Raw genomic sequence first — 27791 nt, 5'->3', positions numbered from 1 at the left:
TAAATACTGTATGACTCTAATAATGCAGGGGAAAAGACAAGTTGCTGCACTTAATCTCATGAGTAATTATTTACATGTCAGCACCTTTGGATCCTAATTTCAGCATGGCACAGATACATTTCACACTGTGAAGTATTTTCATGTATGGGCTGTCCCTGTGGAAACAGCATGGGGAGGGGGAGCAGTTGGTGGAAATATGTATCAGCTTCACAGAACACCCTCACAAATATTCCAAACCTGATGGCAACATTAGGACCAATTACTCAACAACTTATCTCCTATGTACTATACGGCAAGTCTAAAATAGAACTTGGACCTTGTTGGATTAACTAAACATCACTGAGTAAAATAAGAATCCAGAGCCATGATACCACCTGCAGACAGAGTTGCTCTTCCTTTTATGTTTCTATGAAGTCAAGTAGGCCAACTGGCACTGAAGTCAAAAGGTTCTCAAGGCATGTAACTCCTGCAAGAACTACTAATGGCAGTAGGAGCTACACAGATTGTGTCCTGGTCTAGTTAGTGTCTTGGTACTTTTTCCTTGAGGCTTTCTCTTACCAAAACATTAACATAAACATTAGAGCTTAGCAAGCAGGTGCTTGGGGCAGTCACTCCGGAGCGGGGTGGCACATTCAGCTATTCGGCGGCAATTCAGCGGAGGGTCCCTCACTCCCACTTGGAGCGAAGGACCTCCTGCTGAATTGCCGCAGATCACGATCGCGGCTTCTTTTTTTCTTTTTTTTGGCTGCTTGGGGTGGCAAAACCCCTGGAGCCGGCCCTGTATATAAATTCTTCATTATAACCAGCGGCGGCTCCAGGAACCAGCACTCCAAGTGCATGCCGGGGGCGACAAGCCACGGGAGGCGCCCTGCGAGGGCGGCAGTCAGGCAGCCTTTGGTGGCACGCCTGTGGGAGGTCTGCTGGTCTCGCGGATTCGGGCGGCAATTTGGCAGCGGGTACGCCAAAGCCACAGGACCAGCAGACCTCCCGCAGGCATGCTGCCGAATCCGCGGGACCAGGGACTTCCCGCTAGCGTGACCAGACAGCAAGTGTGAAAAATCAGGACGGGGGTGCAGGGTAATAGGAGCCCATATAAGAAAAAGACCCAAAAATCGGGACTGTCCCTATAAAATCGGGACATCTGGTCACCCTACCTTCTGCGGGCAAACCGCTGAAGTCAGCCAGCCTGCCTGCCATGCTTGGGGCGGCAAAAAAGCTAGAGCCGCCCCTGATTATAACCCTGAGTTAAGAAGCCAAAATTCAGCCCCTATTTGTTAAAATGTTTGCCCATCGTTGAGAACAAATCTGTGGCAAGTTTGAAGCCATCACTCTCCTTCCACGCAGTTGCTAGTGATCAATCTACTTGAAACCAGGCAAATCACATCATTTTTGCTCACGTGTTGCTTACAGAGGTTTTGAATGCAAACAAAATGAAACTCAGAGGGGGAGGACAGATGAAACTTCACTCTCTTTCCGTACCAAAGCATGAGTCAAAAGTCTGGCAAACTGGGAACTAAAATGGATGAGTTTTGGACAATTCTAATAAACATTCCTCAAACTGCATACTCATCCAGCAGCAATTCCCCGGTCTGCTGGAAGATATTAGTGAAGGGTTATAAGTCATTTTCTTCTTCAGACTCAATTTCAAGAAGAAAATCTCAGACCTTCCTACAGTTGTCAGCCTGCACATCATTTCTTTCTTCAGATATAAATATATTCTCTTTGGTTTCTAATGTAATGTTCCCTCCTGTCTGGTTGAATCTACCCTTTCTATACAATTTACAATCTGATAATTTAATAGGTCATTCTTTTCTGGCTTAGCTAAATTTTGAGTGATTCCAGTCACCTCAAAATGTCTATAAATATTTGCATTTACAGTCACATCTCTTATGCCCATATTTTTTCACTGAAATAAATAAGTTTACAAAGAATGTTATTTCTCTTTGCTTTTTCTTTCCCCATCCTAAAGGAGTACACATACTTTCCCATATCACAATTTAGCAATTCTTTGTACTTAATGCCTTCCATCAGAGGCACTCAAAAGGCATTACAAATATTAATGAAGCTTTACAAACACTTTCTGTGAAGCTTCAGAACATTATTATACCCATTTTACAAATGGGAAGACTTAAATAGATAGTGACTGGGTTGGGGCACATGCTGAATCAGTAGCAGAGCAGTACAGAACTCAAATGTCCTTATTCACAGAACACTACTCTACCCTGACTAGACCACGTTGCCTCCCATTTTCCGCTCCATTTTTCCTCTCCGTTTGTTCTATTCTAGTCAGATATAGATGGGCCCAACCCACAAAATTAATAACTAGATGAGAACTTTTTCAAAATGTAGGGGGGGGTTCAGGTTTGAGGGTGAGTTTCAGTCCATTATAGGAATTGGTGCCTATAATGCCCAGAGGTCAAATTCAGAACCACACTACCTCAAAATTTGGAGGTGTTCAGATCTACTTCAATAATCAACTGACTTCTCCAAAATAGCTTATAGTAACCTAAATGCCCTGGAATGGGGACGGACAAGGGAGGGTGCTCTTGGGCACAGTATGAGAACCTAGAGACACAGACTGCATGGTGCAATGTCAGAGTTATTCATTCATTCAGTGTGCTTCAGGATAATGTCTGGCTTCACTTGCACAGCGAGCTCCAAGACACCAAATTCAGAGATCACTTCACGAGAAACATCTGTTTGGCTTTTATCAGCTGACACCCTGGCAGGTTGCATTGTACGCTGGTTTCTCAGGGGAAAAGGAAAGGCTCAGATAGCTGTTGCCCCAGTACCCTTGTTCTTTCAACACAGCTACTTGTCCGTAAAATGTACAGAGGTGCCTGAAATTTAAAATAAATTTGGCAAGTGTTGAAGAGCTGTTGCTATTCTTATCTGACTGTCCGCTGTAAACAAAATGGGTTGGCAATGTCCATTACTCACTAACACAACAGGCAACGTTTAAATGTTTTGTAGTCTACAAATGGGCCGGCCCAACAGTGGCAGAATGAATCAGAGGGAGGTTTCCCAGTCAAGAGGAGTCCAATAAGATCTCCCTCACTGAACTGTGGAGTTTTACAGTTATCTAAAATTTCTCCTCACATCCCTATTGTCTGAAGTCCCTTAGAAACTATAATTTCTCTGCTCTCTGTAAGAGCCAACGTCTCCAACTATTTTCCATCTCTTCATCATCCTTGGCTCTGCATTTATATTTTCTAGCTCACTAAGGTTCCAATTCTGTTATTTATTTTTACCCATTCTAAACTTCCACAAAATCAACAGGAGCTTTGAGTGTGCATTGATGGTGACCTTACTGAAAACAGTACAGAATTCTTTAGTAATGTCCCAGTAATGTAATGTGAGGTAAAATAATGGCTTTAGCTATGGTTTGTAGTGTTCTGAATCATTATTGTAGACCTCATTATTCTTTTTAACAAGAAAGAATCAGGCCCTTCATCTGTTTACAATTCATAAAAACAATAATTTCCATTTCAATTTGGCCCCAAAATTAGGTTTGGCTTAAAAAAACCCACAAAATCTAATAATGTAATTTTCCTGCCAACCCATTTCAATTTAAATAATTTGTTCCAAAATGTTATATATTCACTGCAGGACTGGAAAGGAATTGCTTGAAAGAGGCAATGTAGCCTAGTGAGTAGAACATGGCATTGGGACACATGGGTTCTATTCCTAGCTTTGACACTAATCTATAGGGTAGCTTGGGGAAGTTGCTTTACCTCTCTCTGTGCCTCAGTTTCTCCATTTGTAAAGTGAGGGCCATAATACTGAACTCCTTTGTAAAGTGCTTTGAGATCTACCAGTAAAAAGCACTGTGTAAGCGCTAAGTGTTATTATGATTAGAGAAGACCCAGGAAATGAATCTGAACAGTTTAATTTCACTGTCTAAACTGAAAGAAAGGTGAAATGTAAACAAAAACATAATCAGTGACCCAGACTCTAGATATGGATGAGAGCTTTGTACCTCAGGTTCTCAGATACTACAGTGCTGGGCATGGTAAAGGAACCTAGCTACATAGGTGAAATGGTATCTGTATTGTAATGGGACTAACCAAAATGCCAGATCTGCACAAGCTTGAATTTGAGGGGGTTGAAATCCAAGTCTAAATTTTAGGTTACTATTGCAATGGTCAAATTCACTGCTGGCATAAGAAAGCGCAACTCTATAGCCCACGATGGAAATGTGCCCACTTACATCAGTGCAGAATTTGGTCCAGTGCTTGGCTTTGACCTGCTGATGTTTAAAACTTCTTTTTGAATCCAGGAATTTGAATCATAAGCACAAATGTGGAAAAGGAAATTAGATATTTAAAGGCTTTCACGTCAAACAATCTCAGGTATTATTAGTAACCCAGCTAAGGATCTTTTTTAACATGTGCTCTTCATTTGACATGGTGGCCCTTTAACCGCCTCTCCTGCTAGGTACTAGAAGCACTGACTCAGGATATCAAGGTTCAGAAACAAGATCATGTCTGTGGGTTCAGGCCAGGAAGTGAATAGGACACTCTGAAAAAGGGAATCACTTAGATAATGCAGACGATAGCACTCAGCTGTGCGTTGCAGAAGCATTGCTGACTGGCTCAGGGAGTAGGGCAGAAATTGTGCACCTGCCTCGCTGCTCACTTGATTGGAGACAAGGTGCAAGTGATACCACTGAAAAATCAGGGAAGGGCATAAACCTGAAGGTGCAAGCTATCAATGCCACTGTCTACCCGCTCCAAAAATTCCCCTGGCAGAATAAGGGAGGAAGCAGCTGTAGCCTTTCCAGAGCTGTTGCCAGCTACTCACTACATCCCTGCCAAAGAAAAAGGAGAACACTTTTAGAATGAGAAAAGATTAATCAGAGCATAAAAGTAGAATTATATATATAACACGAGTGACTAATGCTCAGGGTATTGAAGTACTGCACACATTATAGCTTGATTTCCCTATTGCAGCTACAAGACCAGGAAACTGAAGAATACACTTTCTTTTAGAATTTGAAGAGGACATATGACTATATTCACCTATAAAACGGACACAATGAATAATATATAAAATACATTTATGTAGGGATTGTGGGGATGAGAGAGAGGAAGAGTGAATGGGGAGGTAAAATAATGAATGTCTAGTGGGCTGCCACAATTTCATATAACTTTTAGCAAAACAAACATGAAAGGATTAAACCAGTGGGACAGATGGGATCATTACTGAACAAGAAAAATTCATTTCTTCCTATGACGAACGGACACTGGAGCAGGAACAAATGCAAGATTAATCTGGGTTGCAATTTGAGATGACACTAAATTGCAAAATGCAGATCCAAATCTCTAAATAAAAATTGATAGTTCGAGTGGGGGGTTCAGATACAGGGTTTTAACTCAGACCATTACAGAGAGAGCAACCAACTAATAAATTTTAGACCTGGATACTGGACCTCCTCCTAGAGTTTGTCAGGAAGTGGAAATTTTTCTGCAGAAAATGTTGAATTTTCAATGAAAAAACAAACAAACAAAACAAAAAAGTGGTCAAAAACTTTCATCTGAAAACCTAACATTTCAATTGAAAATGCTACTGTGGTGTCTCATGGGAACTGACTTTTGAGTATCTCACACTCCATTCTCCTCATTGGCCCAAGTTGCTTGGACAGACTACATCTACCATGATGTTCCAATCTCTCATCTTCCTGAGTTGCTGTGGCATATTAAAGTGAGTCCTAGGCCATGGTGCATCATGGGAGATATAGTCTGGCTAGGAAATCCAGCCCAGACCCGAGAATGGAGGCATGAGGCACTCAACCTAAAACTCCTGCCAAAAACTAAAACATTTTCAGCTGTTCAACCAAAAGAAAAAGTTTTCCAGAGAAAGCAGGTATTTTTCATGAAAAGTTTTGTTTAGTCAAAAAACGGATGTTCCACTGAAAAACAGTTTTGACAGAAAATTTTCAACCAGCCCTTCTTCCTCAAGTTCAGGGGAGTTCATATCGAGGACTTTGAGTCTGGCTGTCCCCTCACTGAAAGATACATTGTCAAGTTTTCTTGCCAGTGGAGGCGTCAGACTGAATTTTTCCCAGTCCATGGTCAGTGTCCACTGCTTTCAGTCACAAGTTCTGTGGGTGCAAGTTGATTTTCCCCATGATTTTATCAGAAAATCCAGTGTGTCCTTGTCTCATTTCCAAAGAATGCTGCATCAGCACCAACTTTAAAAGGTTTGGAAGTAGCATAAGTAGCTATCACTTGCGAGATTTAAAACTGGACTGTACAAAGCACTAGCAAATGTACTGCAGAGAGCAATGCTGGACTAGCAGATGGACTAGATAAACTAACATGCATTCTCCATTGTATATTAAAAATAAAACAAAACAAACCTACCAAACTAATACATTACACTGCACACACAACTCTCTCCCTGGAGAGAGGATGAGAGAAAGAACAACCTACATGGGACAGATCATTATATGCACTTCTGGAAGGGGCTCAGATACCATGGTGATGAGGACAGTATAAGAACCTATATATTATAGGGCTAACGAGCCAAGTCAGAAAGGGAGAGCAAGAGCTGGACTAAAAAGCAAGGCACAGATTAGGGGAGACAGAATATTCCCACCTAGATCACAATGTGGAATCAGAGATAGTTCACAGCTGCTGTGGTCTCCAGGCTTCTGTAATCACAACAGTTACTGCATCCCTGCTTGGGTGATGGCTGCTTTGTGGATCCACTGGCTCTCTGATTATATTGGTCCCCTGGCACTGCCTAGCAATCCTATACATGTTGTGTCATAAGGATTCTCTGTGCCATGTGATGTGCAGGGAACACAGACTTTCAGTCCAACATTCTTAGGAAATAGTAATGCAGGATTTATAATACCCTCAGCTAGCTAGGACTACATTTTAAATTTTCTTTGAAAGACAGTACTTTCAATATAAAGCCCCTTAATGTCATGCTGGCACTAATTCATACTTCTGAGTCAGTACTGAACAACTGTGGAACTCTTTGTATATAAACCCATTAGAAATCTATTTTATTTTGGCGAAGCTCTGAATCTAGAATTCTAATCGGCATCAATTATTACAAAGCTTTCAGATCCTGGCCATTAAATTTACATGAGCTAGAAATGTGCAGAGTGAACATAATTGTGGTCACTGTAAACATGTGCAAATGGGAGCCAACAACCCTCAGTTTGAAAGAGCACTCAACTATTCTGCAAGTGTGTGTTGCCCCAGATTAGTACTGAGCTCAAAAAGCCTGACGAGCAGAGACCATTACTTCTTTGTTACATTACATAAGCTCCTTTGCAACTTTTCTTGACTTAATATCAACTTATTATAGCTTTTCACAGACTAGACGGCAGGGGGCTTAATTATTTTCTAGCAATTTAATTTCAATGCACACAGGGAGGCAGCTTGATGCAGCAAATCCTCCAAGGAACTCCTATTGAGTTCAATGGGTGCTCCATCAGCACAGAAGACTGGTAGTCTTCAAACTGTGGAAGCTGTCTTCCAATGACAGCAAAGTCACTCACAGAGCAGAAAGACCCATTTTTGTTGTCTTGAAGAAATATCTCTTTTGTCTTCTTAAATCTGCATAAAAGAAACTAGGTCCTTTGTTTTTCTCAAATGAGTTTTAAGGTTGTTGGGCTTACAGAGCAGTTGTAGAGACTGAAGTCTTCTATTTATCCATACAACAGGCAGCAGTAGAGCTGGATGAGAAACAGTCTTCCCATCCTGCAAATTTTTTTTTTTTTTTGAGATTTCACCAGTTTTGCTGTTCCATGAGGGGACGATACTGAGACCATTCAAAACTCTCCTAGAAAACCAAGAAACCCACCCCCAAAAAAGCAAATAGCTCAGTGGTTAGGGTACTCATCAGGAAGGCGGGAGACCTATATTCAAGTGCCTGCTCACCCTGACTCAGATTCTTTCTTGCTCTCTAACTTCCACTGTGGACCTGAGAAACCTTTCCTGTCAAAAAATTGTAGAAGTCGACCTTTTCCTGTGAAAAATGTTGGTTTTGGCAAATTGGCATTTTCTGACAAAATACTGTTTTGTCAAAAAAGTCCCAACCAGCTCTACCAACAGTGCTAGCTTCTTCTCACCATGCAGACCAGGTGTCAAAACTCTGACCTGCAGAGGATGCCAACAAGGTTGCTGTCCAGTGCCAATTCTGAGTCTAATTCTATTACCCTATTCACGTTAAGTACAGTAACTCCTCACTTAACATTGTAGTTATGTTCCTGAAAAATGTGACTTTAAGCAAAACGATGTTAAATGAATCCAATTTCCCCAATACATACACACACATACACACACACACACACAGTATAAGTTTTAAACAAACAATTAAATACTGGTACACAGTGATGATGATTGTGAAGCTTGGATGAGGTGGAGGAGTCAGAGGGTGGGATATTTCCTGGGAATGCCTCACTGCTAAATGATGAACTAGCAATTGGCTAAGCCCTCAAGGGTTAACTCTCACACTCTACTGTACAAGGCAGCAGAAAAGGAGGGAGGGCAGACAGAGACATACACCTTGTGTGTGTATGAGAGAGAAAGATGCGCATTTCCCCTTTAGGTATAAAGAGTGGGGTCAGAAGTACACTGGCTTATTAATTAGATCAGCAAGCTGAGACCCACCGCAGCTGCAGTTGTGGCTGCCCGGAAGCTCCCTCTGTCGTGTGTCCCCCCTGCTGTATGGAAGATGGGGTAAGCAGGGTGCAGGAGCAGAGGGGAGGGGGACACCCTGACATTAGCCCCCCTTCTTCCTCCCGCCCACCACAGCAAGCAGGAGTCTCAGGGAGCAGTTCCAAGGCAGAGGGCAGGAGCAGTCCATGGCACTGGGGGGAGGGACAGCTGCAATTGCTAGCCTGCTGGGCAGCTGCTGTACAGGGAACTTAGGGGAATGGGGAGCTGATAGGGAGAGGTGATGGGGGGCTGTCAGTCCACCCTGGTTCCAAGCCCCCACCAGCTAGCTCCACTGGGCTGCTCTTCCTGCAAGATGTGGACAAAGCAGGCGGCTGCCAAACGACGTTAGAAGGGAGCATTGCACAACTTTAAATGAGTATGTTCCCTAATTGATCATCAACGTAACAAAGAAACAACATTAACCGAGACGACTTTAAGTGAGGAGTTCCTGTAGTACCTAACTCTGCAAGTGATTTCACTTCAACCAATAGAACTATTGCATAGTAAGTATTGCATAGTAAGGGTGGAAGAACTGGGCAACCTGAGGGTCAATTTTATGATGTGGACCCTTTTCCACAAGGAAATGAACTGAGATTTTCAACTCAAACTCATGCATTTAATTGTTGAAGCTACTATATTTTGCTTACAAGAGCTGTGTTTGCTCTCTATCAGCTCAATCTTTTTTCACTTCTATAGTCTCTTTTAACACAAGAATCTCAAAACATTTTGTGAACATTATTTAGGTTTCATGACAATCCTGTGAGGCACTATCTCCATTACTTACACATTTCAAAACCGAGGCACAGAGGAAACAAGTCACTTACCCTAGGTTAGACAGTAAATAGGTGGCATAGCAAGGAACAAAACCCTCTTCCCCACTATTTCCTAGTCCCAGGCTCCAGTCACTATACAACAACCTCTCCATTAAAATATTCCCACATATTTTAACTGATCTATGGTAAATAAGCAAAAGTGAAAATTTGACTGACTTCATCAGAGAATCTTAACATTTGCAAGCTGTGTCTATGTGGTCTCAGAGGAACATGTTTCACACTGAATAGCCAGACTACCTTTTGCAATTATGATTCACAGAAAAAAAGCAGAGAAGACTTGAGATACACTTTCATTGGGTCTCAGCTGCCACTAAGATCTTCACCAATGTAAAAAGCAGCCATCTTTTCAAGCCATGGCAATTTAAAGACGCATATGACTTTTACTAGAAAATACAAAGAATTGGCATGCATCACATCATATGAACAGACATCATATCCTATAGTACAAGATATCTTGGAAAGGCTTTATAATCAATTAAGTTCCTTATAGCTAGGCAAGTTTTGGTTGCCTATAATTCAAGGCTCAGTTACAATGTCTGCAACACCACAGTTTTTATTCATGCTAGCTCTAATTTCTGTTTTCGCTATCTATTCCAAATCACCCAGACAGCTAATTAAAGACAAAGAATTTTGATTAAATTCCTTGCTTAGAGCCTAATTCTTTCCCCAGATACACAAGCACAACACCCACTGAAGTCAATGGGTGTTGATGAGTTTGTTTGAGAGCAGAATCGGGCTAGTATCAGTTTTTTGCATTTATGCTGACACAGAGCACTTCCAGATTGGATGAATGCGTATCGAACCATGCAAACATTAAGCTATATTGGCCAGATTCTCATCTAGAAAGACTGGTGTAACTCCATTCCATTCAGTGGCATTACTCTTGATTTACATCAGTCTTGCCGAGATGGGAATCTGGCCTTTGGCCCACAGATTTCCAACCATTATAATGAGAATACTTTTTTTTTTAAGGCTGTATTGATTTTAGCCCGTGAAATACATAGAAAATTCTTCTCTTTTTGGCAGAGCCATATAATCAAATTCCATAGAAATCTGTGTGGTGTTAAATGGATTTCTTTTCTTTTTTCATCATGATAAATCAAGTACATTCCGTAAACTACCAATAATCTGCACATTATGCAGTAGACTTGTGCAATTTCACAATTGCAACCATGGCTTTCTCCCAACATCAGAAACAAAAATTACAAAGCGTTTGGTAATGTATACATAAATACAAAATGTTTGGTAACATATGGCAATGACAGCAATGTGCCCCCAGATCACTAGTGCAAGCAACAACAAAAAAGACAAGAGCATCATTTATGAATGCTGATTTAAATACAGGGCCAATCTGGGTAGCTCCATTGAAGTCAATAGTCAATGGAGCTGCACTGATTTACTCCAGCTGAAGATCTATCTGATCTTAAGTGTTTTAAAAAGAAACAGATTGATTTCCCACTGGACATTAATTAGGTCTGTGACCATCAGCAAAATGCTGCTCTGAAAGTTGTTTAATAAATAAATATAATATAATGTGCACTGCTATAGCACCTTTCAAACAAAAACCTCACAGCACTTCACAAACATTAATGAATTGAGGCTTGTAATATTCCTCCAAAGTGGGTAATTGCAGCATTATCCCAATTTTACAGATGGGTAAAAAGCGGTACGGCGAGATTAAGGGCTCAGTTCTACCCTCAGTTACAGTGATTGTGACTAGGAGCTGCTATAATTAAAGGCTGAATTTGGGCCTATGTAGTCAACGGTTGTAAGAAGTCACACAGCAATTCAGCAGTAGTGGCAGGAACAGGATCCAGAATTCCTGACTCCCAATCCTGTGCTTTAGTCACTAGACAAAGTGTTCAAAGTCATAACAAATGTGACAAAAACTAGAACTTCTAGAGATCTTGTTTAATGGAAAGCCACATCTTCCATCACCTCTAGGGTTGCCAACTGTCTAATCACAGAAACCCAAAGACCCTTGTCTCGTCCCCTGCCCCGCCCCTTCTCTGAGGCCCTGCCCCTGCCCTGCCCCATCTCTGAGGTCCCACCCGCCACTCACTCCATCCCCCCTTCTCTCGCTTGCTTTCCCCCACCCTCACTCACTTTCACCGGGCTGGGGCAGGTGGTTGGGGTGAGGGGAGGGAGGTGCGGGCTCTGGGCTGGAGGGTGGGCCTGAGGGTTTCAGAACATGGGAAAGGACTCTGGGCTGAGCCTGGCTCAGGGGGTTGGGGAACAGGAGATGTGGGGTGCAGGAGGGGAGGGAGTTTGGGTGTGGGAGGGGGCCCAGGGCTGGGGTAGAGGGTTGAGGTGTGGGAGGGGGTGAGGGATGCGGGCTCTGGCAGGCAGCGCTTACTTAAGGTGGCTCCTGGAAGGAACTGGCATGTCTGGCTCCTAGGCTCAGGGGCAGCCAGGCGGCTCTGTGCGCTGCTCCTGCCTGCAGGCACCGTCCTCGCAGCTCCCATTGGCCATGGTTCCTGGCCAATAGGAGCTGCAGAGTCGTCACACACAGCAGGGGAAGCACACAGAGACCCCCCCGGCCACCCCTGTGCCTAGGAGCCAGAGGGATGTGCCAGTCACTTCTGGGAGCCACGTGGAGCCAGGGCAGGTAGGGAGCCTACCTTTGTCCCGTTGTGCTGCCGACCGGACTTTTTGCAGCCTATTAAAATCTCCTGGATTGGTTTCAATAGCCACTGGGAGATGGATTCTGATTCCGGGAGACTCCCGGCCAATCCAGGAGAGTTGGCAACCCTACCTCCAGCCAGCCTGCTTTGAAGAGTAGACACTACAGATTCCCCACATTGAGAACTCACTGAATTTAATCTTAAGAACTATCCTGAACTGTAGAAAAATACCTCCCTAATGTTGAGATACACCAGTACTAAGGCCACTGTTATTCCCTTATTGTTATTATTATCAATATTACAGTATGACCTAGCAAACTCAACGGCGACAAGGGCCATGTGCTAGGTGCTCACATACACATTGTAAGAGACAGTCTCTGGCCCAAACTGCATATACTCTAAATACACAAGACACAACAGTCATTGGAGTAGGGGACTAAACACCAGGTCTCCCATCTCACAGGTAGGTGCTCTAACCACTAGGCTACAGAGTCATACTCACTCTCTTTAGCCCAATGACTCTTTAAGTATTTATGCACAATGGAAGAGCATCAACAGGCAACATTAAGACCCATTTAAGTCCTCAAAGTAGGACTTTGTACTGCCTCTCCAACTCTCCCGCACAGGGGTGAATTTACCCTAATGTCTGGGCTACATGCTTTTATCTTATACACAGCCAAAAAAAAGAAGGAATATCATTGCATCTCAGTTAATGACCTCAGAGTCCAAGATGATGGAGATAGAGGGCCTGATCCTCCGCTGTGTAACATGTATTTTCCATTTGCCTTCAATGGCCTGTGTAATGGAGCGGAGAATCAGGTCCACGGTGTCATTTATTAACCATACGCTATTAAACATTCCACTTAGCAAAGAATGGCTTGCACACATAGGTATTGTAGTTGGAGCTTCCCAGTCAAGAGTGATGCCTTCAGGAAACTCAACAGAAAAATATTAAAAGGCCAAGAAGGGGCAAAGGAAGGGGAAAAAATATGAACATGAAATCGGAAATGACAAACGGCTCCCGAAGTGCAAAGCCATCTGGACAGAACATTCAGAACATGCCTCACCTGTGTAGTGTACCACACACGTCTGACCCTTCTTTGGAAATGTCCGTCCTGTTAAAAATAGAAAAGTATATTTTTAATAAGTCTTTGATTAACCATCCCGTGTGGGAAAGTTTAGCTTTTAGGAGAGGTGGGCTCAGGAGGTTAGACTGAGGTTTGACTCTAGGGCTGCTTTGAGTCTGGGTGTCATTTAATCTTAGTCACCAATATTCAGGATGGGAGTGAAATGGTTTAGGATAAAAGGTCCCCGATTTAGATTAGGAAGACATGCTTTCTTATATTAATGTGGTTTCTCCTTTCTGTCAAGTCTAATATCTTTTCTTATTAGCTTTAACATCTGATTTGTCCTCTGACAGCAGATTACATCCTACAACTGCAGGGGGATGGCCTTTGGAAAGACATAATGAATTATAATTAAGGCTGCGATTCTTTCACAGAGGTTGGGGAAGTCACGGATTCCATGACTTTCCACGACCTCTGTGACTTCTGCAGTGGCTGGTGCAGCTGACTTCAGGGCTGCCCAAGCAGCTGGCTCCTGGGACAGCTTCTCAGGTGCCCCACAGCCAGCCACACCAGCCGCTGCTGGAGCGCCCCAGGACCAGCTGCTCTGGTGGTCCCTGGGGCCAGTCGCACTGGCCACTGCTCAGGAAACCCAGGGCATCTGGCTCTGGGAACCACCCAAGCAGCAGCCGTTGCAGTTGGCCCCGCGGACCGCCTGAGCAGTCAACACCCAGCACTGGAGTAGGGTCCTTCCCCAAGGGACCCCCCCCACAGCAATGAGGCCCCAAAAGTAGAGACTTAGTCTGGGTTATTTTTGGTAAAAGTCATGGACAGGCCAGCCTGTGAATTTTTATTTGTTGCCCATGACCTGTCCATGACTTTTACCAAAAATACCCGTGAATAAATCTTAGCCTTAATTTTAATAATTTTTAACTTCACTGAACTTATATTTTGCTATTGTTCACAAATGAATAAGATTACACTATGAAGATGTGGTAAAGTAATGTGTTTGTATTCATAATTCTAATACCTTTTACTTAAGTCTACTTTAATAAGAACACATATAATTAGCAAGCGGTGATGATTTAAAAAAAAATCCTATCTCATACACTGCAAATACATTTTCAGATCTGCAGTCACATGAGACAGTAAAGCAGTGATGGGTGAAGAGAGATCTTGGTAGCACCTTGTTAATATTTTGACACCATGGGCAAGAGGTCTGAATGATTTCCCTGCCACCGATAAGAGTCACCCCCTCCATCCTCCCACTCTATATATTGCTAAAATACAGCTACAGGGCAATTTTTCAGGATGCACCCAAAACCCTCCTAACAATGGCACCATTGATTTGTGTATCTGAACTGGCAGCCAGAGGTCTCAGATTCAACAGAACTTTGATCCATAATCCATCAGAAGGCCCCATCACTACAGAACAGCAGGGTCAGGAAACCATAAACTGGGGATTCAGGTAGGAGCATGAGCTGATCCGGCCTGCCTTCTGTTGCCTCTTCTGACTGAATGTAGTGTGCTAATGTGTTGTACATTATATAGGCTATGAGCTGAGACACTCAATAATGCATAACAAGGTAGTGCGCCAAGGCCAAACACCATGAACAGCAAATGGCAGGAGGACAAAGCCTATGATAGGCAAAGCATTGAGTCAGGTAGGTTCACCAGAGAATCACAATACAAAATGGTAGTAGTGGTGTCCTTACAACCTATTGTCTGGCAGATTACTCCTGGGGGAATCCTACACCAAAAAAATTAAAAATTCTACACCAAAAGAAAAAAAACTATGTGCACAATATTTTAAAATTCTGCAAAATTCTGAATATTTTATTTGTCAAAATAACACAGTATAATCACACCATTTGCAATTATTTTGATAATTTCTTTCAAAATACCTGTCAACAAGTATGTCTGTAACAATACAGACAACAAAAAAGATTCAGGGAATGTTTTTTTGACAAATAGATTCTTTACTGGGCATATTAGCACATCTATATGGCTCCACAGTGACCTAGAAGGACAGAGTCTCACACGCACACCCAGCCCTCTCTCCTGATCCAGGTGTGGGGCAAGCAGGCTCAGCCTGGCAGGATCAAAGTGTGGAGGGGCTTAGTGTGGGGGGATCCAGGTGTGGGGTGAAAGGGTCCTGCGTGGGGCAATCTGGATGCCGACAGCTGCAAACTTTTCCCATAGCAGGAACTCCAGATAGGTAGTCACATTCTGAGGAAGGATGTATTTTCCAGGGTCAGCTCAGCAGCTGACCAGCCACTCCTCTCACAGATGTGCTGTTCAGTTACTATAAGTTTGCATACTTCAGCAGCATACATGCCAAGAACAGAATTGCAGCACAGGAGAAGACACCTGCATTTCAGTCCCAGGAACAAGAACATCGGCTGAAAGAGGATGTGAGAGCACAGCAGAAAAACCTGTTTGAGTGGCTGCTTTCGCTAATGGCCACAAGACTGCAGGCTCCTACTGCGCTCACACCATGGCGTGAGTCCAGTCTACAGTACCATGAGCTGCATACCAGGAGCACTTTGGACAATTCTATGGCTGGGTGGTGTTGGTTTATTACTGTTGTTTTAGTATGCAGGCCTGCCTGGCAATGCTCTAATATTGTTATTTTTACAATACAATTATAGGTTTGTATTTTATTAGGAAAGTTTATTGCGCTCACTACATCACATCTTATAATGTGTATTTTGAATCATAAAGATAACCACAGGGTAAGGCAAAAGTTGTATCCAAACAATTTCTCCATACAGCTTCGTACAGCAATCAACAGTAAACGCACTGTTCCCCCACACACATTACATTAACAGTCATGTCATCCGAAATAAAAATTCATGACAATCAATACCTCCCCCATTCACTGTGTACAGTGACAGTGCACTCCCTTTCATTGAATGGCGTGATAGTGCCTCATTTACTGTAAACATTCAAAAACATTCATAAATATACTAAGTATCAGGGGGTAGCCATGTTAGTCTGGATCTGTAAAAGCAGCAAAGAATCCTGTGGCGCCTTATAGACTGACAGACGTTTTGGAGCATGAGCTTTTGTGGGTGAATACCCACTTCGTTGGATGCATGTCATGTCAAAACGTCTGTTAGTCTATAAGGTGCCACAGGACTCTTTGCTGCTTCTATAAATGTACTATTCTCCTTCTTCCACTGGTCCATGCAAGTCCATAATGTGGGATCACAGAGCATCCCTGATTTCTGTTGCCTGTTCCAGCTGTGAGACCAGTGCACTTTCTGGTTGAGTGTACTGGTTCAGCAGTCCATTACCATCATAGGTCCATTCAGGGGCAAATGGCTCATTTGACCGCACAAAGACTGTGAAGAGCCCAGCAAGGCACAATAAATCAGACATCACTGATGACACTGGAATCCAAATGGGTCTGTAGACTATGCCAGCAGGATTTCAAGCTGCCAAATGCACATTCAACCACCATTCTACACCTTCAGAGAGTGTAATTAAACTTTCTTTTGCAAGGCCCTCTGAAATCAGTATATGGTTTCACAGGCCAGGACAAAAAGGGGGTATGCAAGATTTCCCTAGAATAGCAGTGGGGGACAGTAACTCCATTTATGACAATGCCATTTGGTGGGAATAGTGTCCCAGTCTGTCCATGAAGGTAGACTATCGACCAGTGGAAAACTCTTCACATCAAATGGGAAGCTCACTGCACTAACGCCAGAATCCTCACTAAGCCAGTGTCACCAGCATTGAAGGAATGAGCCTTATGCACCAACTCCACTGGGTTGGACATTGTGTGTGGATGCCAGATTCTCGCCTGCCAAAACAAGCCCTCTACTCTCAGCTGACCTACAGTCAGAGATCATTACAAAGACACATTAAAACCGTATCTCAAGAAAACTGATGTGGACATTACAAGCTGGGAAGAGCAAGCCACCAATCAACCCCAATGGTGCCACATCCTCCATCAGGCAGCGGCCTACTTAGAGAAGAAGCACCTTGCCCTCAAAGCTGAAAAGAGAGAGAGAAGGAAGCAGAAAGAAAGAGCTTTCTCCCAGCAGGCAGCTGGCCTGACAGGAAATGTCTGCACCTACTGTGGGCGGATCTGTGGTTCCAGGATCGGAATCTTGAGTCATCTCAGAACCCATATGTACATCCGTGGTAGAAATCATCCTCGAATCAAGGGATCACTGCCACAGCTGCTGCCAATTGTTTATGCCCATCACCTTTGGATAAATCACATGCCTGACTGCCTCAAAAACTTCTGCCTCCACTTTACCCAGAGTTGACTTTCCAACACCAAACAGTTCGCAACAGACCTGTAGCAGTCTGGGGTAGCCAGCTTCCAGATAGCTATAACAACCGGCTTCAGGTCCAATATGGCCACCCTCATGAGTACGTTGAGATGTTGGCGGGTCAGGGTAAACTGCTCACAAAGCACCAGAAATGTAGCTTTCTTCTTGCAAAAGTTCTGGACCCACTGCTGATCATTCCAGGTCTGCATGACGATGTGATCCTACCAATCTGTGCTTGTGGCCCAGCTCCAGAAGCACTGGTGTACGTAGAGGGCATCAGCAGCTATACCAAAAGTCATGAGGAGCATCAGCCAGTTCGAGTTTTCAATGTCTGTATTCTCTTCCTCCTCCTCCATCATTAGCTCTGGCAGGTGCCTTCAGTGGGTCAGAAAATGCCACCAAAATGTCCACCAGCATCTCATGAAAGCTCTGCCCAGTTCCTGAAACAGGAGCAAAAGCCCAAGCAAGAAAAGTTCTTCAAATGATGACTCCATGTTCCTGTTCTGACTGCTGGGAGTGTGCAGACCAAAAGGACAGCTCAGCAGAATGTGTTGGTGAGCTGCAACAACTTCCTGTGATGTGTGGGGTGGACAGTCAAGTTGTCCCATGCTGCAGCACAAAGGGCTAGAGAGTGGTCACATTTCAGGAATGTGCTAGGTAATCTGGGATGTGATTGGTTGGACTCAGGGATATAGATAATCTGGGATATAATTGGAACCCTAATATGGGGCCCAGGGTCAAAAATTCTTAAGCTAAAGTCACCAATGAGTGTGGATGCTCAAACCCTGAGCTTTTAAAGCCAGGGTCCATGAATTCAAGTCCCACTAACCCTGGGCTTACATTACAGTGTAAACATACTCTACCTGTCTGTACAAAGCCTAGCACAATGCGGCCCCGATCACAATAGGCACTACTGGAAAATCACAACTAATAACAGCACCAGGTAAGATGCACCATTCAATGTGGAAGCAGATCAGAAAGAGTGTGATACAAGTGATCAGTGGCCCATATTCCACTCTGGCATAAATTGGTGTAATACTGTACCAACGGAGACGCATCATCTTATACCAAGGCTGAATTAGGCCCAAAGATGTTAAGACTATCAACGAGTCACTACAGCAAACTGACTTCTGAGTGGATCTGAAGGCAACAGTGCTTACTGGTTTTGGTTTTAATGACACTGTTTAAATCAGCTGGATTGGATTAAGATTTGCAACCAGAAGAAATCACATTTATAACTTTATTTTGAAGAGCATCTTTCATACAAACCATATCCCAATACACTCTAGAGATGAATAATAAAATGACAAGGCTAAATTCTGCCCTTACTTACACTTACAATAGAATAACAGTACGTACATCAATGGAGTTACTCTGAATTTACAGCACTGTAAATTGGAGCAGAATCTGGCCCACAGAGGTAAACAACGGTAGATGGAGAAGACAGTTAAAAGGCCTAGGCAAGGGAGGAAATTATGTTGGGCCAACAGAGTTAAGCTGAGGATGAATTTGACCTATTATATAGATACGTATGGCTCTATATTAGTAATGGCAAGAGATTCTAGAAATCCATTTGCCATGGAAAAATTAGAGATTTGCATTTTTACAGAGAATCATTAGTTTTTACATTTTGTGGAAAGATAAAAACAGGTATAGTAGAACCCTGATTATCCAATCTAATTGAGACTGGGGTCAGATCAGATAATCAGGAGAGTGGGCGCGGCTCCGGCTCTCTGCCCTGGGTGGCAGGGCTCTGTCTGACAGTTTAAAAACTGTAAATATATTTATAAAACATTGTGTTCAACTGATACCTATATATATTGTGGCTAGGGAAACTAAAGTTCAGCATTTCACTTTAACGATGGAAAAACATGGATTTTTATCTTTTTATTAGAGAATTTTGGAGTTATTATCACAGAAAACTAGAGTTCCTGGTAATGACATTTGTCTTCAGGAGTTATGGTATGATGTTCTAACACCAGACTGGAGCAGCCACTCTGAAAAAATGATCCCATAAAAATCAAAGATTAATATACTCTTTAATCTGGAGCCATTATAAAGTGTTATAGTGCAATAATAGTATTTTAAAAGCGGAGAAAACAGCTAGTCCAGTCAAAATGCTGGTGCCATCTGAAGTGATTCTGACATAAATGGCCTATGGTTCATGAAAAGGTTTGGAAATAAATTTGGGAAGCTTTGTTACTGTGCACCTTAAATGCCAACTTTCACCACAGCCACCCACACTAATCAGTAATCATTTATTTTGTTGATTTCCATCCTCTACAGAAATTAACTGTCTTGCTGCTGCTACCCCAATGCCTGATCCAGTGTGTGATTCGGAAGTGAACCTGCTTTCGCTGCTGACAGCTAAGGCTCACATTTTAAAATGGGTGTGCACTGGACTATAATTTGCTCTCGTTACTAAATTACTTCACTGCACTTGGATTTATGCAGCTGTCAGCAAATGCCATTTAAATATCCCAAACCATTCACTGCCTCTGCTGTTGCCACCAAAGAAGCAGCAGACACTGCAGCCTACTCATCCCAGAGTACCTAGTCGGCTCTCCTTCTGTTCCTCTGATCCCAGGGACCTTCACCCCAAGCATCTGATCGCAGAACCCTCAGGCTTTTACCCTCCCTGATACTAGGGATGTCACCCACACCCCTTTCTACTCTGCAGTCTTTTATTTCTTCTTCAGATGCTGGACACCCCTAGGTTCCCCTTCATCTGGTCTCATGTCACCTTTTGATGCCAGAGCCCCTCAAGCTGCAGTGATTCCAGATAACCCTTCCTGATTCTGGAGACCCTAGGCTCACTGTTTTCTCTAATGCTAGATCCTGCTCCTAATCCCAGAGACGCCTGAGCTTCCTCTGATTCTATATCCCCCCCCGCCAATGCAAGGCACCCTTGTCCTTCTGCCCCCATTGACCACATATCCATCCTTCCTCTTATCCACCTCCCACCCCCATTCCTGAAGTCAGAGACCCCTGGACTCCTTCCTCTTCTGATTCCAGAGTATCCCGGCAAGGAGCTGCCTCTGATCTCCGATTTCTCTCACTCTCTTGATGCAAGAGACCCCCGGGCTCCCTCTTCGTCTGAGCCGAGATTCCCACTCCCCCTCCAGAAACCTTTCCTCTGCACTGTCCCTTGATCCCGGATCCCGCCCCCACGCCCGATGCTGGGGGCTCCCTCTCTTGTGATCACAGCCACCCCAGTACCACTTAAAAGCAAATCAGGAGAGAGACAGACCCTACCGTCTCCGGGGGAGATTGTCTCAATTTCCACTCCCATTATTGCACTGCTGGTCTGCGGCAACACAGAGCAATTCTTGCTGCTGCCTGGGTCACCCTCTGCGTTCAGCTGGCCACTACCCTGCCTTCCCCACGCCACGGCTCAGCTGGACCCTCTGCAGAATGCATTCCCCTTCCTCGCTGACTGACAAGGAGCATCACAGCTGCCCATCACACGCTTCCAGCCAATGCAAAAGCTGGGATGGGTGGGGGCTGCCTACTCTGTCACCCAATCCCCCTTCCCAGCTGCACAGGAAAGGCAGGTCCCTCAGAGGGGCTGGGAGATGGGAGTGGAGGCAGGCCTGGCAGGCTGTAGTTGGTTGGGATTTGCTGCTGCATGAAGTATTAAGCACTTAACACTTTAATACTATTCCCTTCCAGCAAGTCCTTTCTCACACAGCATATACTCCTTAAATAGCCCTGCAGAAGATGCCCCCTCCTCCCCCCGCCCCTGTGCTGGGGAATAAGCTAGTGCTGTCTGCCTAGAAGAATGCACTGCCTCTGCCAAATGCATCCTTCAAGGCAGATGTAGTCAGTTCAGTCGTCCCCAATCCAGTGGTACATGGCCCCAGTACACGTTTTGGTGTCTGGTGCACCAGGCTCCCATTCTCTTCCTAATGATGAGCTTCTGTTGTTTGTCACAGTGTGTCACTAATACCCACTGCTTCTAATTCATTTCTATGCCCTCTAACCGGCAGTGGAGCTTGCTTGTGGAATGTGAAAGCTGTTCCCAGTGGCTTTTGGAGCAGTCCAAGTTTCATTGCTGGTTACATCAGGAGGGATCAAATCAGGAGGGGATAGTCACCAGGGATGAAAATGCCAAACATGCAAATATGGAGAGGGATGGAGGGAGGGGAGGGGAGGACAGGGCATGAAATCCTTACTGCACCAAGGACAGATTGAAATGACAGTGATGTTTACCACTCATGCCTCAGTCTGGCATGATGTATGTGTGTGCATGTTTCCTTGTTCGTGGGGTGGCGGGATGGGGGTGGGGATGAAATATGCACTAAAATATATTTCAAATCATTTTTTAAAACCTGTATTTAATGGTTAATTGTTCCCATAATGTTGGCTTAAAAGTTGTAAAAAGAGATACACATATTTCAGATACCTGTGCCTGAAAAACTGTTTCCCCCTACAAGAATCTGTACATGAATCTCCCTATTCCCATCAGCTCTTAGGGAATAATAATTTGCTGACAATTCTCTTTCTTTGGTTCTGGAAAATGGTCTGATCATTTTTGTTTTTTAACTGGAAGAATTACCTGCATCGAGCCTGTACTGGTGTGGCATTTTACACCTGTATTTGCACTTTTCTCTTAATCACTATATTTTTGTGTAACTTAAAAACAGTCCCCTGAGTGTCTATGTGAGTCATAGGGCTGTAGTTATTATTTCCGTAGGGATTCTGATATTTCTTATAAGCATTAGTGTCATGGACTCTACTGCACCTGCCTTAGAACTTGACAGAATGTCAGTGACAGCTGCTCAGGGGAATCAGCTCCCATTTGAATCCGACAGCCCCTAAGACGAATCTGCACGTGGGGGCATCTCCTTCTCCAAGTGGCTTTTGCTTCAAAAGACAGCTACTCACATGAGAGATGAAGAGGACACTCTGTCACTCACATCACCTCTGGAACTGGCTCCCCTGCCTAACCTGACTGGGAATTGCATTAAAATACAGAGTACGCCCTGAAAATGTCTCAGCTACTACAAAACACAGTGGCCCATTTGCTTAGCAGTGCAGATTGACAAGAACACATCATCTTGGGACTCTGTCCTTTGCACTGGATCCTTATCTGGCAAGGTGCTCATATGGTCTCCATCACAATAATATCTGGATGTCATTGAATAAAGAGTCCAGTTCATAGTCTTTGTCCTGATATTCAAAGCCTTTCATGGGAGTGGGGTTGGTTACCTAAGAGATCCACAGCCAAGACCTCCATTTAACCAGTACCTCCAGCAACAACTACTGGAGCCATGAAATTGTGGACCAATATGTGAAAGCTCATGAGTAAAAGAGACAGAACTTTCACAAGTGTTGGACCTAGATTATGGAACTTACTCCGATGAGAGAGAAACATGACTAACCACTTTCAGAACTAAATGAACAACTCATTTCTCCTATTTAGCATTAACACAGTAATTGCTTAACTCATATACACACACTCACATAGCCAAAACATGTTAATCATAGTCCTTCTCCTACAAGCTGGGCAGTGAAAAAGGGGTGGAGGTGGAAGAATGGCCTTAGAGTTAAGGCACAGGAACTCAGGAGATCTGGATTTATACCCCAATTCTGACACAGATTCCTTTATGATCTGGGGCAAGTCACTTAATCTCTCTGTGTGGAGATAATAATTCTGCCTTGTCTAGTTAGTAAAGAATTTGGGGGCAGGAACTGTCTCTTATATAGCACCTAACACCACGAGGCCCTGATCTAAATTACAGTCTCTAAGTGCTACTGTCATATAAATAATAACAACAACCTATGGGGTTAACCCAGAAAGAATTAGGATTATTCTGCCATGTGGTCTTTCAAGGCAGAAAATGGACAAAAAAATTTTTTAAACAAATCCATTTTGCAAAGAGAGCAAAAATGAAGAGAAATCACTCACACTTATAAACAAGCAAAATATTTAGTTCAGCGTTGTCATTTTCTTGATACAGAACTGGGGGTTAAAATGGGGTCATTCTGTAAAAGGTAACAATTGACAATGGAATACATTAGACAAGCTCGCCGTCAAAATTATTTTCTTTATACTTTTGCTATTTTTATTGGTGGGGAAATGTCACAGGCTAGACACACTGGAAGCAGTTCAGACTATAATAGAAAAACAAAAACAAAAAACCCAAGAAACCAACTGGAAAAATCTAACTATGGAAGAGAAACCAACTGACATTCTAAATCCCACAAATAAATGAATACTGGAACTAGATCATGGATTCATATGTACAACATGGCATTTATTTTTGTTCTTTCTAAATATATTTTACATGTTCACCTTTTAACCCAAATGGCCTGAAGCCATAATACATACAACATCAATGAAATGCAACTATCTGCTGCGTGGAGAGCAACAAGCAAACTGGTGCATAGAAGTGGTAAAGGAGGGAAAGTTTTGTCCAACACACCAGGGCAAACCTTTACTCTTGTGAAAAATATTGAGTCAAAAGAGCAAACAGAATGTTGGGAATCATTAAGAAAAGGATAGACAGTAAGACAGAAAATATCATATTGCCTCTCAATAACTCCATGATATGCTCACATCTTGAATACTGTGCGCAGATGTGGTCGCCCCATCTCAAAAAAGATATATTGGAATTGGAAAAGGTTCAGAAAAGGGCAACAAAAATGATTGGGGCATGGGATGGCTTCCCCGATTAGGAGAGATTAATCAGACTGGGACTCTTCAGCTTGGAAAACAGACGACTAAAGGGAGGATATGATAGAGGTCTATAAAATCATGACTGCCATGGAGAAAGTAAATAAAGAAGTGTTATTTACACCTTCTCATAACACAAGAACTAGAGGTCAGCAAATGAAATTAATAGGCAACAGGTTTAAAACAAACAAAAGGAAGTATTTTTCCCACAATGCACAGTCAACCTGTGGAACTCCTTGCCAGAGGATGTTGTGAAGGCCAAGATTATAACAGGATTCAAAAAAAGAAATAGATAAGTTCATGGAGGATAGGTCCATCAATGACTATTAGCCAAGATGGGCAGGGATGGTGTCCCTAGCCTCTGTTTGCCAGAAGCTGGGAATGGGCGACAGGGGATGCATCACTTGATGATTACCTGTTCTGTTCATTCCCTCTGGGGCACCTGGCATTGGCCACTGTCAGAAGATAGGATACTGGGCTAGATGGACCTTTGGTCAGATCCAGTATGGCCATTCTTATGTTCTTCAGCGATCTTTAATGTTCACCAAGAAACTCAGGTTTATGAGTCTCATCTGGAAAACCCGTCCCCACACCCACACTTATCTTCATGGCACTCGGTTATTTATCAAGGTTGACTCAGCCCTTCAGCCTTTAACTACCTTGGAAGGCTAAAAGACTGAATCAGCCTTACTAGTATTTGACCCTACGGTTTCAAAGAGTCAAAGTACTGCAAAGCTATGTTTAGATCATTAAGCAATTTATCTCTGGTACAAAGTTTTTGAATTGTGCAGTATGACAAATATATTTTCTACAGTACTAAGGTTCCCTCTAAATTACAGCACTGTCTGCTGCAGGGACAGAATCATTGCAGGCAATGGTTTTAAGCAACTATTTGAGAAATACTTTAGACAGGACAAAACCATTTTCAACACCATTCCACAAAGCAACTTCCAGGAAGAAGCACCCCCGCCATCTCCTCCTACCTGAGAGAAGAATTAGAAGGAAACTGAGTTTCAACTTGGAGTATCTAGTCCAGGGGCAGGCAACCTATGGCACGTGCGCCGACGGCGGCCCACGAGCTGATTTTTAGTGGCACTCACACTGCCCAGGTCCTGGCCGCTGGTCCGGGGGGCTCTGCATTTTAATTTAGTTTTAAATGAAGCTTCTTAAACATTTTAAAAACTTTATTTACTTTAAATACAACAATAGTTTAGTTATATATTATAGACTTATAGAAAGAGACCTTCTAAAAATGTTAAAATGTATGACTGGCATGTGAAACCTTAAATTAGAGTGAATAAATGGAGACTCGGCACACCACTTCTGAAAGGTTGCCGACTCCTGATCTAGTCCTTGACTCTGGTATAATCTGCAGAGGGAAACCCGGGGTCTTACATTTATATAAATATTTTTTTAAGGGAAAGAAAGCTACCTTGCCAAAAGAAAAGAAACACTTGCATTTAAAAAATGACAATAGGTCTCACTCTAATTTGCTATCCACACACAAAATCTTCCTGGCAGCAGAGTGGATGAAGTCTACTTCAGAGAGCAATAATGGCAGAAAGAATATCCCCCTCAGGAGGATATGATTTACATACTGTCACCAGTAGATCTGCTCTGACAAGTTACTTATTATGTATCTTTATTAACTGTGCACAATTTCTCACACTGTTTCAGTTAGCTTGTTACAGCTAGGCTATTTTTAAAAACAGATGCCTTCTGAATGGCATAGAAATGCAAGCATTCAAGAAAGTTACTCAAGATTCTTGACTTTATTACATTAAATGATACCTCAGCTAAAATAACTAAAATTGGAGTGGGTTGCTTTCAAGAGTAGTATTTTTGGAAGTTAAAAATATCACATTGTATTAGACAATTTATGCCTTTGGATTAATATTGGAGAATCTGTTACTGTTAAGATTTTATTCAATATGGGGCTGGTTCCTGCTTCTGTTGAAGTCAACAGAAGTTTTACCATTGACTTAATTAATTTGGAGCAGGATTTGGCCAAGAAAGATTTATTGTTTTATTCTCTGTTTTACCACAAGTAAAGAAAAAAATGAAGTCTGATCCTATGATATGCTGAGAACCTCCCACATGGCTCTGAGGCCCAGATCCCCAAAGGCATCTAAATCTCATGGGGAGGCATCTAAATCCCTTTGAGGATCTAGGCCTGAGCGCCTTCAATTCACATTGAATGGATAAGGTGCTCTGTATTTCACAAAGTGTTGTTTATAATAAGAACAGTTATGTAAGAGAGAAAACTGCCAGCTTGGTGGAATATAAAACGTTCTAAACAAGGGACTATGTTCTCATCTCACTTACACCAATGTGAACCAGAAGTTACAATGCTACTAATGAGATCCGAATCTGGCTCACTATCTATGCAAGTGCTTGACAGCCATCCTCACGTTTTGTATCACACTATGGTGGTCTTAAGTTAGTGACAGATTGTTAACGTTGCTGCTGTAAGAGAGGAGATTTTAAAGGAAATCTATGGTGCTGCCATGACAATTCCAAATGACAGGTCTATGTTTTGTGTGTGTGTGTTGTAGAGATCGGTGCACACCAAATTCACATGAAAAAAATATTAAATACTTGTTCTTGTTATAGAAATATATGCAGTCTGAATGAGGGGAAATTGTCTATTTACTTCTACTTTATATTCTCCTGGCTGAAGAAGCAAAATATGATGAGTCGTAGTACATTGTATCAGACTCTCATTCATATACTGCATGTATGTAGAACTTGGGAATGCATTTGTTTTAAATTCTGTAGCTTTTTCAATTATTTTTTTCCTTTATTATTTTCAGTAGTCTTCTACTATATACATACAGCTGTTCAGGTACCTCCTAATGTCAAATTTAACCCCTGAAAACTCATGCAAACCTCATGCCGTCAAAGATGCTGCAGAGTAAATACATTGGCATGGACACATTTTGCCCACATTACTCCCTCCCACAGAAAAGCCTGTGGGAGGGGTCTGAGAATAAGGAAGCCTGAATTAGGATCCCTTTGCAAAGACCCTCATACATTATGCCTTTGGTGGTGGGGTTCCCCCATTCTCTACAGGAAAGGTCTCAGGGTCTGCCCAAAACCTGGCGAACTCCCAGGAATCTGTGTAGAATTCAAGGGATTCACAGGAGGGCAAGTCCTGTGCCTTCCCATGAGGACTGGCCCTCCACACACACCACACTTCCATTGAAGCTGTAGCTGTTATCTCTCATTCACTATGGAGAGGTTGACTCCTATCTACAAATAGCGCAAGATGCCAGACTCCATTGCCCTCTTGTTAAATTTTCAAACCTTCGTACATTCACCCATGCTGCTCCTCACTCTTGGGAGGAGTTTCCCATAAACATCTCAAAACTAGCTCATTATTCTCCTTCAAGTCTCTTCCTAAAACTCTTCTTTGCCATGACATCCACAAAAAACTCGACAATGGTTAGGCTGCTCCCGGTATGCTGAGATCACTGCCTGTCATGCTGACCAACACTGTAAAAACAAAGCTTTATCAGTGAGGATTCAGAAACTGGAGATGAAGTGTGCTCCTCCAACTTGTGTATTTCAGCTGAAAGTTTTTTTAATTTTCATTGAGGGCATCTATGCCGTTCATCACTTCAGACT

General features: G+C 43.0%; 1 protein-coding gene across 2 annotated transcripts in view; it reads right to left on the bottom strand.

Moving 5' to 3' along the window:
- The window catches only part of FKBP1B (FKBP prolyl isomerase 1B), an 80860-nt gene that overhangs the window by 32233 nt on the left and 20836 nt on the right, over window positions 1–27791 (bottom strand). The window contains exons 1-2 of one of the 2 annotated variants that reach the window (XM_050951082.1): window positions 20741–20923; window positions 13203–13250 (exon numbers count right to left, since the gene is read on the bottom strand). In XM_050951082.1, the coding sequence (XP_050807039.1) occupies window positions 13203–13250; window positions 20741–20777 (85 nt within the window). In that variant the 5' untranslated portion in view covers window positions 20778–20923. Of the gene's footprint in view, window positions 1–13202; window positions 13251–20740; window positions 20924–27791 lie in introns of those variants that run through there. The other variant, XM_050951083.1, reaches the window with a different exon arrangement.

This window comes from Gopherus flavomarginatus, chromosome 4 (genome assembly GCF_025201925.1).
Source record: "Gopherus flavomarginatus isolate rGopFla2 chromosome 4, rGopFla2.mat.asm, whole genome shotgun sequence".
NCBI lineage: Eukaryota > Metazoa > Chordata > Testudines > Testudinidae > Gopherus > Gopherus flavomarginatus.
This window is presented reverse-complemented; position numbering and strand designations above follow the sequence as displayed.